Source organism: Marasmius oreades, chromosome 2, assembly GCF_018924745.1.
Source record: "Marasmius oreades isolate 03SP1 chromosome 2, whole genome shotgun sequence".
Lineage (NCBI taxonomy): Eukaryota > Fungi > Basidiomycota > Agaricomycetes > Agaricales > Marasmiaceae > Marasmius > Marasmius oreades.
Window position 1 is genome coordinate 723,206 of NC_057324.1, and position 17,841 is coordinate 741,046.

The window sequence follows — 17,841 nt, forward strand, 5'->3', positions numbered from 1 at the left end:
AGGAAAAGGGAAAATGCTGTGCTGCTAGGAACCACTGGAGCCAATATTCCGTGCATGCTTTGGGGTGAAACAACCATGATGCTGAGACTGTGTGGGAAATAGTCACATGGTTGTTTCACCCCAAAGCATGCATGGAATATCGGCTCCCACAGACCCTAGCAGCACAGCATTTTCTCTTTTCCTCTGACATCCATCATCACCCTTCAGTCCCTCCCTTTTCCACTTCAAATATATGTTCTATTCTCTATAATAGATATGTACACATAATTTATTAATTAACTACTGATTCTGTAAGGTGTTTGAGAAGTAGAGCAGGGGGGGGAAAAGACCAGAATGAATGGGGTCTGCAAATGGTTTGTTGAACAAAATCAACAGTCACATGTGATGACATCACAATGTGTCATTTTGGGCATGGTACAATTTTTTATTTTTTATTTTTATTTTTTGAATGTATTAGTAAATTATGACAGGACACAGCACACTGAGTTCAATTTACAGCACATTCACATGAGGCACAGCACACTCGGAAATCAATTTCCGAGTCAGTGTGCTGCATCTTGCACCAGATGTGCTATGTGCTGCATCTGGTTTTTCATTGTGGTGTGCTGCTGCTCGTTGAGCCCCGGATTGATTGGAGTCGATGAGACCGCTTCAGCTCTTTCTGCCATCCTCCCGGAGCTGATAGAGTTCTGATGGAAGGCTGATAACTCTGGAAGAAGGGGTGGGTTCGTGGGTGTAGTTGCTCGTGTGTAGTTGCTCGTAAAAAGATGCATGAAGAAGAGGTCGATGAGGAATTTACGAAGAGATGCAGGATATCCAGTGGTGACTGCACAATAACCTGATTTGGCAATTAGGAAGGCGTGACTTTCACGCAGCTGTGGACTTCTCCTCCAACAATCGCCGCATCTGAAGATCTGAAGGTTCATGAATCTATCTATCCAAGGTGAGCAGCATTTTGGCAGCATTGCTGCTTGGCAAAACATTTGAAATTTGACAAAAAGCCTTAGCGCGAATCAAGCGCCACCGCCGATCCACCTTCCGAACAAGCACTTGACTTAGAAACTCCATTGAAATGACCCTGTCAATACCGTCACAAAGGTCAAATCCGACTCGAGCAACGGTAGATGGATATCGATTTTGGCGGTTCAGTGTTACCGACTGTTCGAGAAATATAGAGCAGAAGATCTGCAGAAAGCCTTTATTTTATTGACAAAAGATTCTATTCGAGTTTCAGGAAGTCACTTTTCGGACATAAACGAGGCTCAAAATATGAAGGCCAGCGCAAAGTGTCAAACGTCAAGCGCCACCGCCGACCACCTACCGAACAAGCACCCACCGCGCAATTCGCGTTCAACCTCTGTCAGACATGTGTCGGCTCCGGCTCCCTATAGGGCTGGAACTGTATAAAAGCCCATCAGGAAGAACCAATTTCTCCAGTTCATCGAACTACAACACAAAGCTCTCCTATCCCAATCATGAAGGTGAGGTACCTTCACCCGGCGTCGAGCTCCGCAACTAAAGCCTCTGTTAGTTTTTGACTGTCCTCACTGCCTTGGTTTTTGCTACAGTGGCTACTGCTGAGCCCATCGACAAAGTACGTTCTCGTTGCGAGTCATTTCACGGCTCAGTTCTGACCTACCTTTTCGCTACACTAGAGGGCTTGCGGACCTACTAACTGCGTCTGCAACGGCATTCAAGGCCAGTTCTGTGGCAACGAGTCCGTCAACCCTGCTTGCAGAAATGACCATGTCTACGAATGCGCGAGGGGCTCTGGCCGCGCCTGCGACTACGGCTACAGGAACAGTTGCGCCCGTTGTGGAGAGCTCCAGTGCTGAACGTAAGAAATTCCAGCATCACATGTACAAAGTCAGAGAGATTCTCAATTCGACTCCTGCTCATTCGGATAACTTTTACCCACGTTCTTAGTTAATACCAGTATTTTACTACTTTGTATCATAACCTTGAACGTGTTGAAGGTCTGTTTAAATCCGTGCTTGATGATACAGCCTCTACAGGCTATGTGAAACAGCTTCACCCTCCATTCACAGTCATAACACCTTCAGTTTCCGCTGCTATCATTCCTCACCAGTGTCCCTGCTTTACAGTATTATGTGGCGCCGATGTATGATATACAGCATTTACATTCAAGATGCTTAGATGGAAAAAAAAATCCAATACTAGGGTAACTTGGCAAAATCATGAATAGAAGGGCCGAGTTACATGGGCACCATGATTTGTCGTGGAATGTTCGAGCTCCGCCCGTCATTTCCTCAGATTTTCCCAACCCTCCACGTTTGTCAGGGGCCAACTTGACGCCTCCTCAGTACTATTCTCAATCACAACCTTCACCCCGTCCTGCTCCAGGAGCGTTATCTCCTCTAGCATATGGGCTTCCAGAACGGGTTTCGATGAGTCCTCCACAACAGAAGGTGGCACGATGCGGATTTTTTTCAAGGAACGACTGGGAACAGGAGTGACATCAGATTGAAGGCGGCAGGGGCTTCTCGAGGCCGCAAAAGTGAGGAGCTTCGCTAGGATGTCAGAATCCAGTTGGACACGAACGAGAGATATATATTCGAGATTCGGGAGGAGAGTATTTTGAGCCACATAGGTGATGACAGTGATAGATGATGAGATGAGACTGTCGAATTCGTCGTCAGAATCGGAATCGGAATCGGAATCGGAATAATCGATATCTGTATTCTTACACCACTCTCCCAGCTCAAGATGTGTCAAATTAGGCGTTATCTCTAACAACACGGAGAGAGGTGCTTCCCAAACGGGCTCGTGGATAGGAAGAAGGGAAAGCCACATGTGTCGCAGAGTCGTAGATGAACGTCGCAACATGGCGAGAAGTGAAGAGGGCCAATGCGTTACGTTTGAAGTCGAACCTGTGCATCCCATACCAAAGGCTGAAAGATTAGGCATCATCAATGACGAACACAATACTTCGAGCGTTGCAGTGTGAGATGTTGGTAACACGGTATCAGGGCTCAGTAACAGAGTGCGTAATGAGGGCATTTGAACAGGACGAATGACGTGATCAAGGGAATTTGGAAGACCACCGTACGAATACATTCGCAGAAATGTAAAAGAACAGAGATTCCTGGAGAGTTCAAGTGCTCGGAGTAGGTGATCCATACGGTCGGGGTGAACGGCGTCTAGGACCAATGTAGTGAGTTGGGGATAGGGAAGCGGATTGTGGGGGTAAGTGTTGGGTACTCGAGCTTGAGTGAGCTTCAGAGCGTGACATAGCGCCTGCCAGAACGGATTATCCAATTCCGGTCTCCTGCGAATGTTGGAGGTATCAACGCGGAGAGACAATAAATCGTGGAATGTGATATCCGCCCCTCCAAAAGTTTCAAGACTAGTGTAGTCCTTCAGAGCGACAGATAACCGCTCGCACCGCGACAAATGGCTCTTCAAGAGCTCCCACATTGCATGAGTGGGTCCCGACAGACGGTCCTCCACGACCCGAATATTCAAAGGAGACTTCCCTGAGTTTGCCAGGAAGGCTCCAACGAGGATCTTGTGGTTCATGGAGATGTCTCTGACCCGATTGATGCTGATTGAAGACCAAATTGTGTGGCAGCCGAAAGCAATGGCCCTCCAGCGGCTGCAGACATGAGAGAGAAGGATGGGGAATACAGCCATCGTGTTGACCCTGAAAACGGGGTCGAAACCTATTGACAGAGAATAACCGTCCTCGGAGCTAAATGAACACGCGAACGAGAATATGGTTTCCCAGATCTCCACAGGAAGCCTACGCTGGACGGAGGTGATGGAATGACGCCGTGTAATCTGAACTTCCAGTTGCTGTCTTTCAGCTTCCAACTTTTTCAGTATTCGACGTAAAGGATCGATAGTGTTTTCATACTGCTGCAGCTGTTGCGTCTCTTTCTCCAGCGAGTCCAACGTTTGGGCGATTTCTACCTGTGAGGGTACGTGAATCGAATGGAGGAGAATGGGATCGATTGGGTGTAGTCGTAGCGGATTGTGTACGTGACTTTGACATCTATCGCAGAGGAGACGTCGACTTTGGTCCATCTGATTGCTCTTCAATGTATGCTAAAGATTGAAAAGAAATAAGATTCGTATCAGGTCGTCATGATAATTTTAAGTGTCAGAAGTGGGATATACTGACAGGTGATTGAACAGATTCTACTCGATGCAGCGGGTACGCCCGATTCTTTGATCAGGAACCCGAGTCTGGTAATGCAGGTGCAGGTAGCGTTTACACTCGCATGCGCACGTGAATTGAATGTCGGAGTTTGAAAACTCTCAGCTGGGTTGACTCTTGCGTATTGACGCCCACAATCGCCTATAATTACGGCCCAAGTTCGCTTTTGATCCAGCACAGTCGATGGACAACTTCATAGAACGGCGCGATTTCAATCAGCCTGTGAAGATGCTGTGCGAAAGTCCAAACGAATGCGTAAGCTACAGGATCTCGTCGCTTGGTGTGCATGCGGCCACTACTCATCAAGACTGTTAGGTTTTAACCGGTCTACGGCACCCACAGTGACGTTCAAATCGAAAATGGTTCAAGCTGATATAGGAAGGTCGGATGTAACGATTGAATATTGATATTTGGGCGGCGTGATTAGGCCGTAGGTACGAGAGAGTCCCTACTCCGGAGTTGAAACGTTGATTGCTTATTCTTTTCGCCCCTTCGTAGTTGTATTTTGCTTTTGTTCATGATATCGTCCTCATTCTTTTTCGACAGGGAACCGTTTGGATGTTTGTTTGTTCGATGAACTTGCACGCGCCGCTTCGGGTTCGGTATATACCACTCTGGTGGGACAAGTAACTTGGAACCTTGGCTCCCCGCGCAAAATTTCAAGCGCCAAGCGCCTAATCATTCATGGTCAGTGCGCTTGACTCCACCGCTTCAATTCGTGCTCATCACCCAACTCCACTTTCTACCTCAACATGTCAGACAGGTGTCAGTATTGCCAAAAATAGTGAATTTGGCTCTGGCTATCGAGGGTTGGAACGGTATAAAAGCCCACCAGGAAGTACCAATTTTTCCAGCTCATCGAACTACAACTCAGAACCCAACAACACACTCTATCCTAATCATAATAATGCTAAGGTAACTTCAACCAGCCTCGAGCACCGCGACTAAAGCCCGTGTTTCTACAGCTTTTGACTGTCCTCGCTGTGGTTTCGCTACAGTAGCTACCGCTGAGCCCGTCGACCGAGTATGTTGTCGTTACTCATTAACATTGACGGCTCAGTTCTGACCTAGCCTTTCGTTACACTAGAGGGCTTGCTCTCGCACCGACTGTGTCTGCAACGGCGTTCAAGGCCAGTTCTGTGGCAACGAGTCCATCAACTCTGCCTGCACCAATGGACATGTCTTTAAATGGAGCGGAGAGGATAGCCACGCCTGCGACTACGGCTTCAGGAACAGCTGCAATCAGTGTGGAAAGCTCAGTTGCCCATGAATGGAAAGTCCGGCATCACACACGAAGTCGAGGGACTCTCAGTACGCCATTGAAACCTCGTTCTTAGTTTATACCAGTCGTTTACTAATTACTTTGTATTATAACCTTGAACGCGTTAAAGGTTTGCTTAAACCGAACCGTCCTTGATGATAAAGCCTATGTGAAACTAGCTTCACCCTCCGTTCAGTTATGACCCCTTGAAAATCCAGGCCGCTATATTCCTCGCCAGTGTCTCTGATTTGCAGTACATACGTGTTCCTACTCTTCTTCTACCGCCACCGCCACCGACCATCCCATTGCTTATTCAGGCTAACCAAACTTTAATTGACCGCCACGCCGCGCCATTCCGACGTTTGATTTTGTCATTCCAAAGATAATAATTTTGTTATGATCTCTCATTTAGCCACTCACTGAAATGAGTTTGGATACATGTATTAGGAGAATGACTGTTTTCTTAATCGATTATTCTGAGATGGTTCTACTTGTACGTCCTTCAAATGAATATATTTGTACCGTTGCCTCCTAGAATCATAGTACCACAATGGCGTATGCCAAGTACACAGACGTCTCTCGAGTACCATCAGATTCATTCCCGGTGTGGTTTATTTCGTCTTCCTCAGACGACCACTTCACAGACTTGTTCTTGAAATCCCAGCTAAAAAAGGGGAGGTTCTTCACATTCTGAATCCAGGCTATTGACTCCTTCGTGTGGTCGTCGGAACGCACAAGACAGATGTCGACATGGTGATGGGTGAAGGGGTATACTCTTGCATCGATGCAACTTTCCAGATCGTGAATGGGGTACTTGTCTATCCTTTCTTCGTCTATCCGGACCATAATTGGAATGACTCGGACAGTGTTTGACCGGACTTGCTTCGCGGCGGAGAGGATCACTGCATCGACGCCAACCAAGTCGTCTGCGTCGGTTCCCATTGGATAATGATGTTGGAGAACAATTCCGTACGGGCCCTCTATCTTCGATAAAACCGCTCTAGTTTGTTCGACCACCGAGGGATAGCGTCGAGAGACTTCCTCCGATATATTGACATCCTTCTGGCTATATATCTTGAAAGCGATAGCGGCCCGATATCCACGTACGAGGGGTTCAACAGAGTGGGGTACATCAGGGTAGAAGGCGACCCACTGGCCAGTCTTCGCGGTTCGTTGAATGTTCCCTATGCAGAAGTTACCTGCTCGTCCATTGAAGCCGCTTTTTGCTTTGACACCCCTGCTTCCCGCGTCGAGGTGAGCTTCAATATCGCGGTCACCTTCAGCATCGCGGTCACTTTCAACTTGAACTTGGTCGCCTTCAACAGCTCGGCCACCTTCAGCAACCTGGTCACCATCAACAGCTTGGTCATCTTCCGCATCGTTATCACTGCTTTCTGTATAAATATCACTTTCATCATCGCAGTCAACTTCCTCATCGGATTCGAAATCAATTTCCTCATCGAAATCCGAGTCATCATAAAACTTTTCTGGGATCATTGTCGTATCATCTATTCCGAGAAGGAACGTCCCCACCAAGAGCTTCTCCGGCGTGTCTCGGTGAGACTTGAAGTGTCCACCCTTCCCGTAGATATGGATCTTATAAGGTTCAACGCGGACGTTAGCGGGATGGAAGTTGGATGACCATATTTTTTCAATGGTCTTTAGGAGCTCCTTTTTCACTTTGAAGCCATCTGCTGGTATCTCGCATGCCCTCCTTACATCGGGATCCACCTTGGTTTCCAGGACTCGGTTGTCTCCAAAACCGGACACAGGGGCGTTTTCGAGCCATTTTTGGATTGCGTCCTTGTACGAATCATACCGTAAATCATCGCATTTGAACTCGCAACCGGGATAAGTGACCTCGAGATAGAATGGATCCTTGAGGGTTCCAACGCAGTATGGTTTAGAGACTTTATTGGCTTTCTTGCTGAGTTTAGATAATTCGTCCAGGATTTCTCGCTGCGTAGAGGGGGTTTTTTGATTTAAAGGGGCTATCGAACTAATGCGCACGGCACAACTCACTTCATTTTTCTTTGGAACAGGATGATTTTTGAATGGCCAGACCGTCACCACGTTTCCAATTGGTCTGAATATCATTCGTACTTCTGATAGAGCAAATTTGATGTCAAACGCGGTCCTGATAGATCTCGAATGGTTTTGATTCTGTGAACGAGAGCATCAGGTTGAACGGCGATGTAACGTAATTTGAAGGAACTTACTTGGTTAATTTCATCATGAGTTTTCTGTTTCTTGTCTGAATTGACTGATGGGTCCTGGGATTCGCTTCTACTGTGTTTCATGGTATTTAGGAGAAGGCAGAAGGCAGAATTGGACTCCTTTTTCCGCTTTTTCCAGTGTGTGGCATGTGGCATGTGACATGTGACACATCATGTGCTGTGTCTTGGGGGCGACCAACTGAGTCCCAGTTTTACTGGTTACCTCAGAACCGTCACCAAGAACCCCACCGGCGAGCAACTACCTAGAGGTGGGTTCGTGGGTGTAGAAGCTCGTAAAAAGATGCATGAAGAGGTGAAGGCAAGGTGAAGGTCGATGAGATGCAGGGTATGTGCGTTGACATCAAGTAGTGTTGCAAATTGTTGATCCAGTAGGAACGGGTCCTGGTGCGTACCAGGTGAAAACACCATGACTCGGTTCAGTTTTGATGGCGGAAAGACCTTACATGTATTTATACATCCCGGATACCGTTATCCAGATTTACAATGGCTCGATTTTTGTATGATCCTCAGAGAAATTCCTGGACCCTGAGGGTGGGTGGGCGAATCCGGAATGCAAGGCCCACGAAAAAAGGCGGTCGACCTGCGGTTTTGACGATGACAAACAGGGTCGCTTCATACGGTTGTTTTGTTTTTAGATTCTTTCTTGAGGCAGCAGTTGTACTTCATCCTACGTCGGAAAGTAAAGCGATTCGCGGGGGGCAGTCTGAGGTGAACGTTCTTAACTTGCAAAAGTATCCGAGGTTGGGTACATTGAGAAATCAGAGTAATGTTGGTACGCACTTCCTTCAAAATTTCCCAACTAAGAGTTTCCGTCCTTGGGTTTGGCGAAAGATCAAACATATATGAGGATGTTCGGAATCGCAGTTGAGGACGTGTGAGCGGCCGGCACGAGGTAAGGTTGCAAATTGCCAAACACATGACCTTTCAATTTGACGTCCACCAGGACCCATATCACATCCTACCACTTCGTTGGACTGTTTGAAGTCCTTCATGATTAAATCATAGACTGATTCTACTGTTGAAAACCTTGTGAGTCTCCCACATCGTTCCTTCGCCGACGCATTTACCCACTGCTCAGTTCATTCTGCAGGTCCTTTATGCTCCTTTCCGACTCCTTTTGGACCTGGATCTTGGAGCAAAAGTATCGATTAATCACCTGCCGAAAAAAGATATGGGTGGATAATGAATAGCCTCCAGATGCTCCCAAGTTCCAACGGAGGTCCTAATCGCTCTGCTCCTTGCGACAACGATTAAATAATTCTTCGCTCTTTCCAAAAAAACCATCGTATGGATCAATGGACGAAATAAGGAAATTCTCAACAAATTGTGGCCTTGCGAGATGGCCAAAGGTGATAAAGGTGAGGAAAAAACATGACGAAAAACGCGTGGAGATTGGGTCGTCGTTGGGCATCTGATACGGAGAAGGCGATGCCAGTGCGGAGAGAACGAAGGTTTATGAATAACACGAGCACTGCGGTATCTGATATCCGGTTCTTGGCGGTCCACTGTCGCAAGACGCTAACGGTGTCGAAAGGGATCTGGTCGGTGTTGACACTCACGGTGGGACATTGATGAAAATGACGATGAAAACGTGACGAAGTCATCAAAGTCTGAATGGTCGCCTAGAGGGTCTGTTCTTTATTTCTAGAAGTAAAGTTTCGTGAGACCTAGCTCTTATTTAACCACAGAGACACGACTTTCAGTCTAACAAAACGTCGAATTCTGTCGCCCGAAGGAGTCAGCCCTCTTCGAGCTCTTGCGTTCTCTGGTTCGGCCTTGGCTCTCGCGAACGACCTATCACACACCACGACATTTGACTGGACAACAGGAGATGGCTATCTTAACCGAGGACGTAGATGAGGAAAGGGAGGGAAGTACTGGCGCTGCGAATTGGAAGGTATGAAGTTTGCACATCTCATTTCGTTCGTTCGAATTCAACTTCTGCGTTAAGTATAATATCACGATGCATTGAAGTTGCATTTCCTCGCCGCTCGGTACGGGTCGTCCGTGCTCGCTCACTATCGCTCTTTCAACAACCTTCGCTCCTTCGAACATCGAAGATTCCGTCAACGAATATCTCAGACTCAGAGTTGAAACGGAACTAGTCGAATTTGAAAACGAACCGCAACTCTCCATGCGTTCGCTGATACCCACGTATACCCCAATCGCCATGCATAGCTTCGGCTGGGTAGACGGAATAGACGTCGTTTTGACCTCACCTAAACCATCATCACCTCGAGCTGATCTCCAAGCTTTGTACGAGCAGAAAGTGACACCCCTGGCGCTCAGGCGAAGGTTCAATCGATGTTTATGTCATGCGAGCGAGCCCAGATTTGGACGAAGACGGTGGAAGTGAAGCGTTAGTTCAAACGCTTCCGCTCGCAGCGTTATTCCTTACATTTTCCCTCCATATCCCCTTGCATCTCTACCTACCCCACAAGGATCCTTGAGATGCAATGCAGTATGCGCTGGCCCTTGCAGCACCCACCTCAATCCATTCCACGAATACAGTGACTGTAGGGCTTGGTGTCGGTGCTCGTGTTGGCAGTGTCGAGTACGGAGTTAGCAGCACGCCGAACCGCCATAGGGATACTTGTTGATGGAAATGGTATCGATATCTATGGTATTGGAATAGGGGTAGGGGATCAAAGCAGCCAAATTGTCACCTCCAGTACCAGCATTGTTAGTAGAGGTGAATCGTTGGTTGCAGGTCTCTTTTCAGGTCCTTTTCTTGATTCGCCGGAACCAAGGATGAAGCAGGCACTCGGTAAACAGGCTGTAATGGATGTGGCTATGGATTATGATGAGGTCAGTGGGAGGGTTGCTATGGGGCTAGGTGATGGGAGCGTTTGGGTGGGGGCGTCTTTGAGTGGTTTGACGCAATAATGTTGGTGCGGTCAGGGCTAAGTAGTACAGGAGGCTTGCTCGTTGAGTGTTACGCCCAGCTATGATTAACATTTTGTCTAGATATCAGTCGGATTTGGACTTTGTACCCATTCACCATCACCGATTTCCCGGCCCAACATTATTCAACCTACTCCCGACTGCTAGCCAAGCTCAAAGCGATCCAGAATCAATTTAATCGTTCTCCAAGATTTGACAGAAGAAGGATAGATGCACTCTCTGATGTCACTCGTCAATTTAAGCGATGTGAAGTTGGACCTTCTCGGCGCTGGTATTTTAAGATATGACTGAAGGCGCGCACTGAATAACTAAGGCCCCCGATTCCTTCTTGAAACACCCCATCCTGGGCAAGGACGCATGGAAAACACTCTAGTCCATGTAATTTTATTACGATGGGTACATAATTTTTGAATCGTTTAAGAAAAGTCACATATAGAACAAGGCATTCCTCCCAAGTATCCCTACCTGAAGAGATGCTTAGATGGAACCTCCACCACGGGGGGTAAGGCGAAGTCGTGCACGGAGGTGCCGTTAGTTGCACGGGCACCATGTTCGTCGTGGAGAGCGCGAGTCATGGAAAAGAATGTTTGAGCTCCGCCCGTCATTCACTCAGATTGTCCCAACCCTCCACGTTTCTCAGGGGCCAACTTGAAGCCTCCTCAGTACTATTCTCAATCACAATCTTCACCCCATCCCGCTCCAGGAGCCTTATCTCCTCTAGCATATGGGCTTCCAGAACGAATTCCGATGAGTCCTCCACCTCGGAAGGCACGACTCGGATTTTTTTCAAGGAACGACTGGCAACGGAAGTGACATCAGATTGAAGGCGGCTGGGGCTCCTCGAGTCCGCAAAAGTGAGGATTTTCGTTAGGATGTCAGAATCCAATTGGACACGAACGAGAGACATATATTCGAGATTTGGGACGAGGTTATTCATAGAAGTGATGACAGCGATAGATGATGAGACGAGACTGTATAGTATTGACGGTGGTTCGTGTTCGTCGTAATCACGCTTTTCGTCAATTGTATCTTTAAACCACTCTCCCAGGTCAAGGTGTGTCAAATTGGGCGTTGTCTCTAACAGCACGGAGAGAGGTGCTTCCCAACCAGACTTGAAGTCAGGACAAAGGGAAAGCCGCATGTGTCGCAGAGTTGTCGATGAACGCCGTAACATGGAGAGGAGTGAGGAGGGCCAGTGCGTTACCTCTGAATACGAACTTGTGCACGCCAGACTAAAGGCTGATAGAGTAGTCATCACCAACGATGAACACAATACCTTGATTGTTGGATTGTTCATTCGTTGTAGCCTGCTATCTGAGTAGAGTGACAGAGTGCGTAATGAGGGCATTTCAACAGGACGAATAATGTGATCAAGGGAATTTGGAATACCATCATCCGGATATGCTTGTAGAAATGCAAAAGAACGGAGATTTCTGCAGAGCTCAAGTACTCGGAGCAGGTGTTCCATATGGTCCAGGAGAACGGAGTCCAGGACCAACGTAGTGAGTTGGGGATAGGGAAGCGAGTTGGGAGGGTAAAGGGTGGATATTCGGGCTTGCGTGAGCTTCGGAGCGTGACATATCGCCTGCCAGAACGGACTATTCAAGTTCAGTTCACCGGGAATGGGGGAATCAAGGCGGAGAGACAGTAAATGGTGGAATGTGATATCCGTCTCTTCAAAATTATCAAGAGAAGAGAAGCCTATCAGATCGAGATATAGTCGCCCACACCGCCGTAGGAAATGACTCTTCAATAGTTCCCACATCACACTCGGAGTGCGTCCCGACCAATCTTCCGCTGCACGAAGATTCAAAGGACACTTTGCTGATTTTTCCAGAAAGGTCTCGATCAGAATCTTGTGTTCCGTGGAGAAATCCCTAAGCCCATTGATGCTAATTGAAGACCAAAGCGTGGGGCAGCTATTAACAATGGCCCTCCAGCGGCGGCAGACGTGCGAGAGTACGATCGGGAATGCAGACACGGTAGTAGCAAAGGACCACAGATTGGGTGTCATTGTCATTGACAGAGAATAACCGTCGTCGGAGCTACCTGAGCACGCGAATAGAAATATGGTTTCCCAGATTTCCACAGGAACTCTACGCTGGACGGAGGTAATGGAATGACGCCGCGAAATCTGAGTTTCGAGTTGCTGCCTTTCAGCATCCAATTTTTCGAGAATTTGAATTAGATAATCGATAGTGTCTTCATACTGTTGCAGCTGTTGCATCTCGTTCTCCAACGATTTCAACGTCTGAGCGATTTCTATCTTTGACGGTACGTGACCGGAATTGAGGAGAATGGGATCGATTGAGTGTAACTGTAGCGGCTTGTGTATGTGGCTTTGACATCTTTCGCACAGGAGGGTTCGATTTTTTTTCCATCTTGTCCGTCTAATTTCCTTCAATGGATGTTAAAGATTAAAAGAAATACCAGAGTTATATCAGCATATTTTAGTGTCAGAAGTGAAACATACTGACTGGTATAGATTCTAAGCGATGACTGCTTCTAGTACGTCTAATTCCGTGGTCAGGAAGCCGAGCCGGTACGAATGCAGGTCTGTCGTTCGATGATTGAAGTGACACTGGAGGCGGTTCGGGTCTGAGATATAAAGAGAAAAGAACTCGCACGTGGTTGAATGTCGGAGTTTAAATTAATTCTTGCGTATCGACACCCATAATCGCCCATAATCGCCAAGCTCCCGTCGGATTCCCTTTTCATATCCAACTTTACTGGGACAATGCTGCACAAAAAGCGTAAGCTCAGGACAATGACTCCTTGATTGTGAGATACTAATCGTATCAGAATCGTATGAAGGTGTGCTATATAAATCAACAATTTTCAGTTAATATGAATCTTTTTTCAGCCTTGACTGAAGATGGCGTTTTTCCTGTGCCAAGGCCTGCTAGACATATTGTACGACTGCATTTACTATATTTAAATCTCTGTGTCATCGCGCCATCGATCAGTGTTTGTCTGAGACCATGGCGAGCAAAGCTCTGATGAGGCTCATAGAACTCAATATATTGCCTTCCGGGCGACGACGTAGCGGTTCTCAAGCGGTTCTCGTCTCACACAAGAGCCGTTGTTTCCCGTAAAGCACAGTGGTAAGTACTGCTTTTTGATCCTCTCGGCAATTGAAACTACTTACAACTTCTAGAAGTTCCCCAAAAGAGTCTCAAAAGCAAACCAATTGAGCCTCTTGACTTTTCGGCTCGATCGACACTCACCGGCCACATGGTACAGGAATTCCCTTGCCTTCAATGGACTATGCAGCTTTTTCTCAGCATCGCCAAACGTCGACCGTTTCTCGCAAACTTTTGGTATGATGTGACCACCGGAATAATTCATTACTGTCACTGTTAAATCACCGGATATAAAGCAAGCTGTACCTCTCACTCTTTCACTAACATAAGTTCCATCTGGGTAGCAACGGCGGACGCTACTAGTATCTTCCTATCTAGGATATTTACTATCAATATCGGTGTTCTACATTCAGTACTATCTAGTTGTTTCGTCGTTCGCTCTTTTTGTCCGGACCCGATTCGTCAAACTCTGCGCTCAACAGAGGGGATTGAAGGAGAGGAGCTTCGGGCCACAAACTGTGGAAAGCGACTTCAATCCCAGGAAAGCCGGCTTGGCTGACGATAGTACCCTTGATGTACTGAGCAGCAGCCTTCGTATTCTCAAAAGGGAGGGTGGTAGGCAGCACGCCGATCCGAGCGTTCAAAACGGCTCCTTGTCCCCAGCGTTGGCGAAGCCTATGGCATCGACCGAGCTCCACCTGACCCCACGAGAGGTATATTTCCCAATATTCACGCGGAGGTTTGCCCGGAGTTTGGGATAGGGTGGCCATTGACAACACGCAACTCGCGAACGTAGGGCTGCGCTTCTGAACCCTCGGGTTTAGGCCAGGTAGGACCTGTCTTGAAGATGCAGGGTGCCCCACTGGAAGTACCATGACAGTCTGTGAATGCGTCGGGGTAATAGTCGGTCAGACGGGATGAGTTGCCGACTGGCGATTGCTTTCCCAGTTGCTTTGGGGTGATGTCCAGGCATTCACCAAGGCCGAAGGTGTTAACAGGCACCACTGGGAGGAAATGGTCAGTAACGAGAACAGATCGAAAGGAAAGGGCTTTTAAAAAAGGCGTACTTATGAACGGTTCTGGTAGAGAGAGCTGAATAACAGGGAAGAGTGAGGCTAGTGAGGTATCGCCAAACAGTGACACATCCGGTCAGACTCCTCCAAACCTTCTACTAAACACCATCGTCGCAGAGTTTAGACCTAAAGAAATTGGATCCAGACTCGAACTCGTCAGGGTCTGAACTTGTTGAGGGAGTTTTGATGAAGACTAGAGGGCCGACGCTGTTACGGATGCGAGAAAGAATTAAAAGTTGTTGAAAACGAATCCTAAGGCAATGAAGGCAAAGCAGGTAAGTACATCTTTATTTTTGCTGGTGGTTGTTGCAGTTCATCTGATGTTGAATATGGCGTACCCGAGAACCCGTCCTCAAACACTTTATGTCGGCCGACGTCAATGGGATCGATGAGAAAGAGTTGCAGGTCACGCCGCAGAAATCTTCCCGCAAGACAGTCACCATAGTATCGATTAATCCCCTGCCGAAAAAAAATCTGGGTGTACAATGAATAGCCTCCAGACACTTCCAACGGACGTCCTGATCAATATTTTCACTCTGCTCTCCATCCCTGACATCCTCAACCTGCGACAAACGAACAAGCTATTCCTCGCCCTTTCCAAACAATCCATCGTATGGATTAATGCGCGAAAGAGTGAAATTTTCAGCAAGTTGTGGCCTTGCGAGATGGCCAAAGATGATAAAGACGAGGAAAAGACGACGAGAAACGCGTGGAGATTGGGTCGTCGTTGGGCATCTGATACGGAGAAGGCGATGCCAGTGCGGAGAGAACGAAGTTTTATGACCAACACGAGCACTGCGGTATCTGATATCCGGTTCTTGGTGGTCCACGGTCGCAAGACACTGCTAACGGTGTCGAAAGGGATCTGGTCGGTGTTGACACTGTGGGATATTGATGAGAGCGACGATGAAAACGAGACGAAGTTATCTGAATGGTCGCCCAGAGGGGGTCTGTTCACCGGCCTGGCGATAAATGAAGACGCGAATGTTGAAGAACAGTTGGCGGTTTCGATTGCTAAGAACGGGTAAGTCCGTTATCTCAAATTCTTCGTTCTGCGGCTAAATGAGAGCTAGGTCTCACGAAACTTTACTTCTAGAAATAGACACGACTTTCAGTCTAACACCAAAACGTCGAATTCCGTCGCCCGAAGGAGCCAGCCCTCTTCGAGCTCTTGCGTTCTCTGGTTCGGTCTTGGCTCTCGCGGACGACCTATCACACACCACGATATTTGACTGGGCAACAGGAGAGATGGCTATCTTAACCGAGGACGTAGATGAAGAAAGGGAGGGAAGTACTGGCACTGCGAATTGGAAGGTATGAAGTTTGCACATCTCATTTCGTTCGCTCAAAAACTTCAACTTCTCCGTTAAGCATAATATCGCGATGCAGGTTGTGTTTGCTCACCGCTCGGTACTGGTCGTCCGTGCTCGCTCGCTATCGCTCTTCCAACAGCCTTCGCTTTCGCCTTCTCCCTCAAACATAGAAGGTTCCATTCACGAACATCTCAGACTCAGAGTTGAAACAGAAGTAGTCGAATTTGAAAACGAACCGCAACTCTCCATGCGCCCGCTGATACCCACATATACCCCAATCGCCATGCATAGCTTCGGTTGGGTAGACGGAATAGACGTCGTTTTGACCTCACCCAAACCGTCATCACCTCGAGCTGATCTCCAAGTTTTTGTACGAGCAGAAAGCGACAACCCCTGGCGCTCAGGCGAAGGTTCAATCGATGTTTATGTCTTACGAGCGAGCCCAGACTTTGACGAAAACGATGGACCTCAAGTTCAAACACTTCCGCTCGAAAGCTCTTCAGCGTTATCTCCTTACATCTTCCCTCCATATCCTCTTGCATCTCTACCTACCCCACGAGGATCCTTGAGATGCAATACAGTGCGTGCTGGCTCTTGTAGCACCGCCCTTTGGGTCTGCCCTCTCGCCACCACCTCAATCCATTCCACCAATAGAACTGCAGGGCTTGTGGTTGACCAATGGGCTGTTGACGGTGCCGCCGGGCTGGATATCTATGGTGTCGGCGTTGGTGCTAGTGTTGGCAGTGTCGAGTATGGAGATAGCAGCACACTGAACCGCCATGGGGATACAGGTCTTGTTGATGGAAATGGTATCGACATCTATGGTATTGGAATAGGAGTGGGGGATCAGAGCAGTCAAATCGTCACTTCCAGTACGGCCATCACTAGGAGAGGTGAATCACTGGTCGCAGGTGTTTTTCCAGGTCCTTTTCTTGATTCGCCGGAACCAAGGATGAAGCAGGTACTCGGTAACATGGGTTCTAATGGGTGTACGGCTATGGATTACGATGAGGTCAGTGGGAGGGTCGCTATGGGGCTAGGTGATGGGAGCGTTTGGGTGGGGTATCTTTGAGGTGGTTCGACGCAAGAACGTCGGTGCGGTTAGCTCTAGGTACATGAAGCTCGGTGAGTGTTACTGTCTGTTCGCCATCCTACCCAGCTCTGATTGACATTTCATCTAGATCTCAGTCGGGTTTGGACTTCGTACCGAGTCACCGCCTCCGACCTCCCGGCCCAAAATTATGCAACTTACTCCCGACTGCTAGCTAGGCTCAAGGCTCAAAGCAATTCGGAATCAATTAGTCGTTTCTCAAGATTTGACAGAAGAAGGATAGATATACTCTCCGATGTCAGGCATACTTATGGTCAATTTAAGCGATGGGAAGCCAGCGCTCACATTTTAGGATGTGACTGGAGACACGCACTAAATAACGAAGCCCCCTTCCTTCTCGACATAGTGGTCAAAACCACTCCGTTCCTCGAATCCTTATTATCGCCTCCAATTCCATTCTGTCTCTGCTCTCGCCACACATGTTCTGGATGTTATACTTCACGATCCAGTGGCGCTTGTCATTCAGAAAGCGAGTTGCATTCCATTGCCACAAGAAATTTTCCTACTGGTAGTTCGGGTCTATCTTTCCTCATTGACGCTTAACTTGGTATGCAGGCATGGCGTCCAACTTTACCAGTTGGATATGTTCCTGCATAACGGTACTAAGAGCTCTAGCATCCTGTCACCTGAGCTATCCCATTAAATGAAAGGTGGCACCCTCACTAGGGAATTTTTCTCC

General features: G+C 47.8%; 8 protein-coding genes across 8 annotated transcripts; 4 read left to right on the plus strand and 4 right to left on the minus strand.

The window, feature by feature from the left end:
* The first annotated feature begins 1,331 nt into the window (after positions 1 to 1,331).
* On the plus strand, positions 1,332 to 2,027 carry E1B28_003805 (uncharacterized protein). Its single transcript, XM_043148239.1, has 3 exons — positions 1,332 to 1,481; positions 1,532 to 1,594; positions 1,656 to 2,027. Exons 1-3 carry the CDS (start codon positions 1,476 to 1,478, stop codon positions 1,833 to 1,835), a joined length of 249 nt encoding a protein of 82 aa, XP_043012831.1. The 5' UTR covers positions 1,332 to 1,475; the 3' UTR covers positions 1,836 to 2,027.
* A 65-nt stretch (positions 2,028 to 2,092) lies between these two features.
* E1B28_003806 (uncharacterized protein) lies at positions 2,093 to 4,234 on the minus strand. Its single transcript, XM_043148240.1, has 2 exons — positions 4,145 to 4,234; positions 2,093 to 4,068 (listed from the first exon to the last, which is right to left on the minus strand). Exon 2 carries the CDS (start codon positions 4,045 to 4,047, stop codon positions 2,263 to 2,265), a length of 1,785 nt encoding a protein of 594 aa, XP_043012832.1. The 5' UTR covers positions 4,048 to 4,068; positions 4,145 to 4,234; the 3' UTR covers positions 2,093 to 2,262.
* Positions 4,235 to 4,864: 630 nt separating this feature from the next.
* On the plus strand, positions 4,865 to 5,597 carry E1B28_003807 (uncharacterized protein; the record flags this gene model as incomplete). The annotated part of the gene is made up of 5 exons (XM_043148241.1): positions 4,865 to 4,867; positions 4,940 to 5,095; positions 5,182 to 5,204; positions 5,268 to 5,491; positions 5,572 to 5,597. The coding sequence occupies 5 exons, from the start codon at positions 4,865 to 4,867 to the stop codon at positions 5,595 to 5,597; spliced, it is 432 nt and encodes a 143-aa protein (XP_043012833.1).
* A 381-nt stretch (positions 5,598 to 5,978) lies between these two features.
* Positions 5,979 to 7,741, minus strand: E1B28_003808 (uncharacterized protein; the record flags this gene model as incomplete). Its single annotated transcript, XM_043148242.1, has 3 exons — positions 5,979 to 7,400; positions 7,464 to 7,604; positions 7,661 to 7,741. The coding sequence occupies 3 exons, from the start codon at positions 7,739 to 7,741 to the stop codon at positions 5,979 to 5,981; spliced, it is 1,644 nt and encodes a 547-aa protein (XP_043012834.1).
* Positions 7,742 to 11,183: 3,442 nt separating this feature from the next.
* E1B28_003809 (uncharacterized protein) lies at positions 11,184 to 12,809 on the minus strand (the record flags this gene model as incomplete). The annotated part of the gene is made up of 1 exon (XM_043148243.1): positions 11,184 to 12,809. The coding sequence occupies one exon, from the start codon at positions 12,807 to 12,809 to the stop codon at positions 11,184 to 11,186; it is 1,626 nt and encodes a 541-aa protein (XP_043012835.1).
* A 1,140-nt stretch (positions 12,810 to 13,949) lies between these two features.
* Positions 13,950 to 15,128, minus strand: E1B28_003810 (uncharacterized protein). The gene is made up of 2 exons (XM_043148244.1): positions 14,733 to 15,128; positions 13,950 to 14,669 (listed from the first exon to the last, which is right to left on the minus strand). The coding sequence occupies exon 2, from the start codon at positions 14,538 to 14,540 to the stop codon at positions 14,085 to 14,087; it is 456 nt and encodes a 151-aa protein (XP_043012836.1). The 5' UTR covers positions 14,541 to 14,669; positions 14,733 to 15,128; the 3' UTR covers positions 13,950 to 14,084.
* Positions 15,129 to 15,223: 95 nt separating this feature from the next.
* E1B28_003811 (uncharacterized protein) lies at positions 15,224 to 17,123 on the plus strand (the record flags this gene model as incomplete). Its single annotated transcript, XM_043148245.1, has 3 exons — positions 15,224 to 15,762; positions 15,812 to 16,052; positions 16,110 to 17,123. The coding sequence occupies 3 exons, from the start codon at positions 15,224 to 15,226 to the stop codon at positions 17,121 to 17,123; spliced, it is 1,794 nt and encodes a 597-aa protein (XP_043012837.1).
* Positions 17,124 to 17,166: 43 nt separating this feature from the next.
* On the plus strand, positions 17,167 to 17,705 carry E1B28_003812 (uncharacterized protein; the record flags this gene model as incomplete). The annotated part of the gene is made up of 2 exons (XM_043148246.1): positions 17,167 to 17,176; positions 17,233 to 17,705. The coding sequence occupies 2 exons, from the start codon at positions 17,167 to 17,169 to the stop codon at positions 17,703 to 17,705; spliced, it is 483 nt and encodes a 160-aa protein (XP_043012838.1).
* Between the last annotated feature and the right edge of the window lie 136 nt (positions 17,706 to 17,841).

Bases quoted from the DNA above. Each gene is read 5' to 3' on its own strand.
- E1B28_003805 (XM_043148239.1), top strand. The intron at 1,595-1,655 runs GTACGTTCTCGT...TCGCTACACTAG, and splicing joins CTGCTGAGCCCATCGACAAA to AGGGCTTGCGGACCTACTAA.
- E1B28_003810 (XM_043148244.1), bottom strand. From the start codon at position 14,540: ATGGTACTTCCAGTGGGGCACCCTGCATCTTCAAGACAGGTCCTACCT.
- E1B28_003806 (XM_043148240.1), bottom strand. From the start codon at position 4,047: ATGGACCAAAGTCGACGTCTCCTCTGCGATAGATGTCAAAGTCACGTA.